Source organism: Microcebus murinus, chromosome 4 (genome assembly GCF_040939455.1).
Source record: "Microcebus murinus isolate Inina chromosome 4, M.murinus_Inina_mat1.0, whole genome shotgun sequence".
NCBI classification, from domain to species: domain Eukaryota; kingdom Metazoa; phylum Chordata; class Mammalia; order Primates; family Cheirogaleidae; genus Microcebus; species Microcebus murinus.
The window spans coordinates 30,365,077-30,372,458 of NC_134107.1; the positions used below are offsets into that span (position 1 = coordinate 30,365,077).

Below are 7,382 nucleotides of genomic sequence, written 5' to 3' on the forward strand. Positions count from 1 at the left end.
ACTGAAAACTTAAGGATGATATTAAACAGTTAAATTACACACTACACTTTTGTAATGCAGGGTCAGAAGGGGAACTCACGGAGATTTAATAGCTTCATGAGTCTATAAAACCCTAGGTTTACAAATACAAGTCAAATGAAAAACTATGAAAGTTGTAACCAAAAGTTGCTTTGAGTTAAAGGTCATTAAACAAAAGGAAGATAATAGGCAAGATCACTTGGGCCCAGATACAAAAAATAAAATGCCCAAATAAAACACCAATGGGCTGTAAAACAGAAACCAAACTCCTCTTTGTGGGTAAAAAAATCCAAAGAGACTAAGTTTGAAGTCTTAAAAAAGTAAAGGACCAAATGGCATATGCAAAGTCCTGTACACTTTCATGGTCTCCCAGTGGCTGCTGGGAGGGGACCATGCAGTTAGTACCCCGAAAACAGTACAATCTCCTCAGAGAACTTGATGAGTCCAGATGTTGGAGATTACGATCCCCTGAATGCAATGGAATTTATGCCAGGAGATTAAAGAGAAGAATTAATTTATGACTTTCTCTACCTGTTTGCAACATGGCCTCAGCTTATTGTCTGTATACATTGCGATGCACGGTAATTACAATACTGAAAATAATGGGCAACATGTGACCACTGTAGTTGAGTTTAACAAGGGGGCATTTGTCATATTTTAGTCTCCACATCTGGTTCTATCATATTTGCCAAATGATTAATATAGGAATATATTACATTGAAATCCTTTCATATCTAAGTTTTATTTGCCAGGAAATAGAACACTTTCCTCCCATCTCCCCCCACATTCTAGGCTGAACTCACATTTCCAGCACTTTTGAGTGAGGACAGGGAATCTGCTCTTGTCTTTGTATGAATTCTGTAAGTTCGGTATTCACAACTGACGAATCCTTTGTTTTAAAAGCACATCCACAAGGGAGAAAGCCTAAAGCTTATTCTGAAAGCAGATGGGGCATCAGATACCCCGAACAAGTTAAAAGCACAGGAATTAAATTCTAAATTTTAAACTCCTTTTTATTGAAATATAAGTTTGTTTAGTATATTTACACCACGCTTTATGCACATATATACATAGAAGGCAAATTCTGTCAAATAAAAAAAGTTTTAATAAAAAACTAAAATAAAAACAAAATAAAGTGCATGAAACTGATTTTTTTTTCTTCTGGTGAGCATCATCATTGTCAAAATTTTGGTCGGTTGGGGGTGGGGGAGGAAGACAAAATTATTTGACTCAGTGCATACAGCCGGCCCTGAATTCACAGCCTTCAGGCCCAAATGACAAGAGGTCAGGAATGAGTCAGACAAATTAGCTGGGTCGGCAGGGCTCCCCCGAGTCTGGAGTCCCGCTTTCTTTGTCCTACGGGGAGCCGTTCCCCTGCTTGGAACAGTGATCTCACCACCTCGGCGCTGGAACAAAGGGAGAACACAGGAAGGGGGCTCCACCAGCCAATGTCACAGCCCTGCTCCGGGGCCACCAGCGCTGCATTTGGTAGGAAATTGCAGAATTAGCTCAACGGCTCAAACGGAAGTTTTCCTTTTTCGGAAAGAGAACGAGGGGGCCCAAGAATGGGGTGCATCTCCCACCGGGACGACCACTGGGGGGCCAAACCCCAGCAACCAATATCTTCGGATCCAATCTCCGCGCTGGCACAGGGAAGAATCCTTTTGTAAGCTGGGTGGAGGGGAACGTTACACTTCCCGCCTCGATGAGTTCGTCCACCCAGAACTTTGAAAGGAAATAGCGTGGGATTGAAAGAAGGGGGCAGGTGGGTGAAGCTGAAGTTTTAGCCACCTTCACGCTCCGGGCACTGGCTGGGCGTTGGCTGGCTGGTCCCAGACAGAGGCAGGGGCGACGGCCCTTCCCCCACCATCCATACCCCTGTCCCGCGTCTCTCTCTGTTCCTCCGGGTGAAGCCAAGTCCCCGGCCGGCGGCCGTACTTGGCCTTACAGTGCAAAATGTGCTTGGCGAGGAAGTCGAGGCGGCGCTGTAGCAGCTGAGCGTGGGGGTCGGCGAGCGCGGCCAGCTCGGGAAAGCGAGGCTCGTGGCGCCGGTAGAGGCGCAGTAGCCGGGCCGCCGCGTCCTGTCCGCGGTGTAGCTCCAGGACGCGCCGCGCAGTCCGCTCGCGGAACACGCACACTGACTGCAACAGCGGCTCGTTATACTTGTCCCACATGCCTGCCACCCGGTAGCCGTGCACCAAGCCCGCCTCGTTGTCCAGAAAGACCAGCGCCCCTCCGGGACCGCGGTGCAGGTTGCTCGTGGCGCGGTGCATGACGCGCGGGTCCCACTGCAGGCTAAAGAGGTTGCTTACGAGCCGGTCGAAGTTGGCTGTTAGGTAGTCGAAGAGGATCAAGTCGGTCCATTGTACCAGGTCCACCAGCTCTGCCTGGCTGAGGTTGGCCAGCTCGCCCCCGGCGTCGCGCAGGGGCCGCAGACGCCCGTCCTCCGAGCGCCAGGGCGCGGGCACCACGACGTCGGTGAGGTTGGGCAGCCAGCGAGTCAGGCTTACTACGCTGCCCTCGGTCCAGTGCGCTGCGCGCAGCTCCTCCTGCACCTGCACCCACTGCGCGCCCCGCGCCTCCACCCGAGCCAGTGCCAGCGGCGGCACGTGGCGCTGGAGGCCCAGCAGGCGCGCCAGGTAGTAGGACAGGGCCTCGCCCTGGATCTGCTCCGGGTTGATGCCATATCGCACACAGGCGCGGGTGCCGTCGGCAAAGCGGGCCAGTCGGTTGGAGCTGCGCCCGCAGCCCCCGCGCTCCAGGGCCACCACCCGGGCGTCTCGCGCGGTCTCCAGCCACGCAGCCGCCTGGGCCTCCGAAAAGCCCCGGGGCACCTGCTCCTCCAGGCCGCGGCTCCAGAAGACGCCCCCGTGCACCGCGGCGCGCTCCTCCGGCCGGGGCCGCCCGGCTGGCACGTGCCGCCTGCGCTCGCCCGGGGGCTGCCGGGGCGGGCCGTCCGCGCCCGCCGCCAGGGTGAGCAGCGCCCGGAAAGTTTTCAGGGAGCCGCCGCGGGCGTCCCACGCCAGGGGCGGGGGCAGAGGGAAGCGAGGCGCGGGCGCGGGGCCGCCGCTCCCGGCCGGGCGCCGCGGGAGTCGGTCTTCGGGCGGCGGGGAGGCGGGTAGCTCTGTCCGCGGCGGCAGCAGCCCGCCCCACAGCGCCAGCAGCGAGCCCAGCGCCAGCAGCCAGAGCCCCGCGGTGGCGGCGGCGCCCCGCATCCTCCTGCCCATGCTCCCGCGGCCGCACCGGTGCCGCCGCCGCCGCCGCTTCAAGCCGAGCCCAGGCACCCGGGTCCCGGCGGCGAGGCGGGCCCGGCAGCTCGTTGGCTCCGGGGCTTCGGGCGCCTCAGCCCCATCGCGGCCGCCGGGCGCTGCGGGGCTCTGTCCGGCGCTCCGCCCGGCGCTGGGAACTCGCCTCGCCGCCGCTTCCCAGCTGCTTTTGTATTTCGCTGTGAGACCCTCCGGTGGGCGCGATTCACAGGCGCCCGGACCACGTGGGAGCGAGGGGGATCCCCCTCCCCCTCCTCCGCCGCTGCTCCCCGCCCCCCGCTCCCCGCCCCCTTCCCCTCCTCTTCCCCTTAAAGCGGCGATGGCTCCTTCCAGGAGGGAGCGGCGGCCCGCACTCGCCGGGGACGTAGGGGCCGGGAGGAAGCCGGACTGGCCGCGCCCGCGCGGGGGCGTCGGAGGAGGCGGCGCCGAGCCCGAGTCCGGGCCGGGCGGGAGGCGCGCGCCCTGGGCCCTCGCGGGGGTGGGGTGGTCGCCGGGTCCCTGCGCCTGGGCAGCGCCTGGTCTCCGGCAAACTTCAGGCAGGTCCCCGCCGCGCTCCGGGCTCCGCTGGGCGAGGATCAGGGCGGGCCCTTTTGCTTTCTCCGGTTTTTGACGGGGTGATTCACTCTGCCTTATGTAAATCCCTGGGAATCCCTCCGAGCCACAGAGGATGTGGCTCCAGCGGGGAAAGGAACCGTCTGTGGCCACAACTTTGAACCCACACCCCCTTTCGGAGCGCGCTCACTGCCTGCAGTCCCTGCGGACTTGGGGGCTTTGGGGTTGGCCGCTCCGCCTTTCCCAGGGGACCCACGGGGAAGGAAACCTCGCTGTGCACGCGCGTGCGGAGCGCCTTGGCCAGCGCCCGCTCACGCGTGCATCCGTTCAGCAAAGCTCCTGCCCTCGGTAGTGGTCACGCGAGCAGTAAAACCCGCAGATCCGGGCCCCAGTGCTCACGGAGTTCACCTTCCAGTGGGACGTTCAGGTTGCTACTTAAGAGATAGCCTGGGATCCAACCTCGTGTGGGGCAGAGAGGTGTCAGAGAGACTTCTCAAAATAAATGATACTGTTTCGCCCATGGGGAAACTGAGGCACGGAGAGGGGATATGTTTTGCTCACGAGTCCACAATTAGCAAGTAGAGAAGCTAGAAGTCAAACTCGGGTCTCCTGGCCCGCATGCCACTTGATTTTCCCTCCATCCAGAATGTTCAGTATTTTTATCAAGTTGGCATTCTCAATTTTTAAACGTACTGTCATTTAACCAGTCCATTTTATCCCCCAAGCGTGTTTTCAATTAAACAAATGAAAGGGAAAAAAAAAAAAGCCCATATTGCAGTTGATTTACTGGCTTAATGGTTTAAGGGAAAAAGAAATGGTAAGGAGGTGGTGAAGGAGCAAACAAAACAAAACAAAAACCAAACAAAACCCCCCAACACATATTCTTCCAGCCACCTTTGGGTTTAAATCCCCCAGGAAAACTCTTCAGATGCAAATGGGCCCTCTCCCTGCCCTCTCTGGTGTGTCCCAGATCCAAACTGAGATTCCCAGGTTAGATGAAGCCAGGGGTGGTGGGGTGGTGGGATCCCCTCTTGAAAGCCAGAGTTCGAAACCTGTTTCTTTCTTTTTTTTTTTTTTTTTGAGACAGAGTCTCACTTTGTTGCCCAGGCTAGAGTGAGTGCCATGGCATCAGCCTAGCTCACAGCAACCTCAATCTCCGGGGCTCAGCAATCCTCCTGCCTCAGCCTCCCAAGTAGCTGGGACTACAGGCATGCGCCACCATGCCCGGCTAATTTTTTTTTTTGTATATATATTTTTAGTTGGTTAATTAATTTATTTCTATTTTTGGTAGAGATGGGGTCTCGCTCAGGCTGGTTTTGAACTCCTGACCTTGAGCAATCCGCCCGCCTCCGCCTCCCAAAGTGCTAGGATTACAGGCGTGAGCCACCACGCCTGGCCCGAAACCTGTTTCTTAAACGTTTCTTTTCTCCCCCCAGTCAGGTGTCCATGAGGGTTTCCAACTGTACTACCTCACCGGCTGGAACTGATTATACTTTATTCTCCAAAGAATGAATGTTCTAGAATTACAGAGTAGACACTCTAATGTTTGTGGCTGAGCAGAGGCATCAAAAAAATCACATTTGGGGCCTTCCAGCCTTGACCCAGCATACCTTCAAATGTCTCCATGGGAGTGGTAAGTACACATTGGCTGAAGTGTGGGGTCTTTGTTGAACCTGTTCCCAACCACATGGTGGCAATACCACGCCTTTTTATAGCTTTTATCTGATAATGAGATTACTATGGCTCCCATATGGTTACATCAAACTATTTAATTCATTAAAAGGTATTATCTTCCTGGCCTGTGCAAGCTCCCTCCTCCCGTCTTTCCGTAGCAGGCAGGCAGGCGTCTTAACAACTTTTTATTTCTTATCCCACCTAACTTAGTGTACTACACTAAATAAGCACTCACTAAGTTAAATTTAATTTTTGTCTTTTGGTTTAAATTCCACTGGTATACATATATTAATATATGTATTTTAAATGCAGTGCTTTTAGTTTGGGCAAACTACAAGCAAGATCTCCACCTTGTGGGCATAAGTAGAATATCCTCTAATTAGAGAAAAGTGTATATATTTTTAACTGGACAATTTATTGTTCAGGTTAAACTCTAAGAATATTAAATGGCTACCATGGCTATGTCCTAGGGGTCATGGGGAAATGCTAAGGTAGTTGGTGTCTCTGTCGTTTTGGCTGTTAGCAAAAGCTGTAAATAACTACCGGGGATCCTTCATTGTAAACTTCACAGGGAATCTGTCTCGTCCATTGTTTTATGGCTGCCTGGGCACAACGCCTGGCACTTAGTGGGTGTTCAATAACAAGTGGTTGAATAAGTCATTGAAATGTTAATGAGATGAAGCTCTGCAAGAAGCATGTATCAAGTTTTTTTTTTTAAACAAAGAGGTACAAGATAAGGCTTTTCACTAATTTCAAAAGGAAAAAAACATGAGTGAGGGCTCTGCATAATGGGTAATGGGGGAAGTACATGACTTCCAGTCTGGAAGGACTGGCTTCAAACCTAGGTACCCCAAATCCTGGAATCTCTGAATCATATTCCCAGTAGTGACGAAAAATCTGAGGCTTCAAGAAGTTGGCTAAGATCTTACACGCAGAAGATGGACCAGCTTTGTCTTTGAACAGCCCTTTGCCTGTAGCCATAGGACTGAAGGCACCAGTCCCAGGACAAGATACACTAATAGAAACTTTAAGAAAAGTTAAGTGAAATGCAGAATTACATTACAAGGAATATACACGTATACCCCTACCCCCAAAGTGGAATGCCATCTTAAAGTGGTATTTGATGATTTTAGACAGTGTTTAAAAACACTCCTCTGTTTACCTGTTGGATAAAAACACTTCCATTCTCATTTACTTCCTGACCTGTGGACACCCCTGCTCTCAAACATGGCCAAACCACTGTGGCTCTTTGGGATAGCATAGTTAATCACAACGTGTAACCTCAGTCCCTTCTGGCATTTGCTTGGGGATGAGATGTTGCTCACCTGTCCCTAAATTGGAATCTGTGTACACCTTTAAGACTCTGTTAATACTCCCAACCCTGTGCTTATAGTATCTTCAAACTTTCCTGCAGTCATTGAAGAATGATCTGGTTCATATAACAGTGCCTGGAGGAGAAAAGAGAGGAGGTGGAGTTGAGGGCTGGGAGCAGGAGAGGAAGGTTGGAGTTGGAAGAATTTCCAAGTCTGGCATTACAAGTTTCTAGCTTGTTCCTTGGGCTAGTTGTTTACCTTCTATGAGTTTTAGTTTCTAAACCTGAGAAATGAGGTTAATAAATCCTACCTAACTCACAGGGTTGTTACACAGCTCAAGTGAAATATTAATAATAATAACAACAGTGGCAGCAAACACTGAGTTTGCTTATTTTGGGCTTGGTGTGGGGCTAAGTCCTGCATGTACTTTATCTCATTTAAACCTCCTAGCAAGTATAATTATTGTCCCCACTTTACAAATGGCAAAGCTGAACTTCAGCCAGTAACTGCCCTGAAGTCATCCATATAGCAAGGAAGTGGCAGGGCTGATATTCCAGAA

At 52.5% G+C, this 7,382-nt stretch overlaps 1 protein-coding gene across 1 annotated transcript; it reads right to left on the reverse strand.

The window, feature by feature from the left end:
• Positions 1-1,002: 1,002 nt before the first annotated feature.
• FJX1 (four-jointed box kinase 1) lies at positions 1,003-3,537 on the reverse strand. Its single transcript, XM_012738762.3, has one exon. The coding sequence runs from the start codon at positions 3,243-3,245 to the stop codon at positions 1,812-1,814; it is 1,434 nt and encodes a 477-aa protein (XP_012594216.3). The 5' UTR covers positions 3,246-3,537; the 3' UTR covers positions 1,003-1,811.
• Between the last annotated feature and the right edge of the window lie 3,845 nt (positions 3,538-7,382).

Bases quoted from the DNA above. Each gene is read 5' to 3' on its own strand.
- FJX1 (XM_012738762.3), bottom strand. From the start codon at position 3,245: ATGGGCAGGAGGATGCGGGGCGCCGCCGCCACCGCGGGGCTCTGGCTG.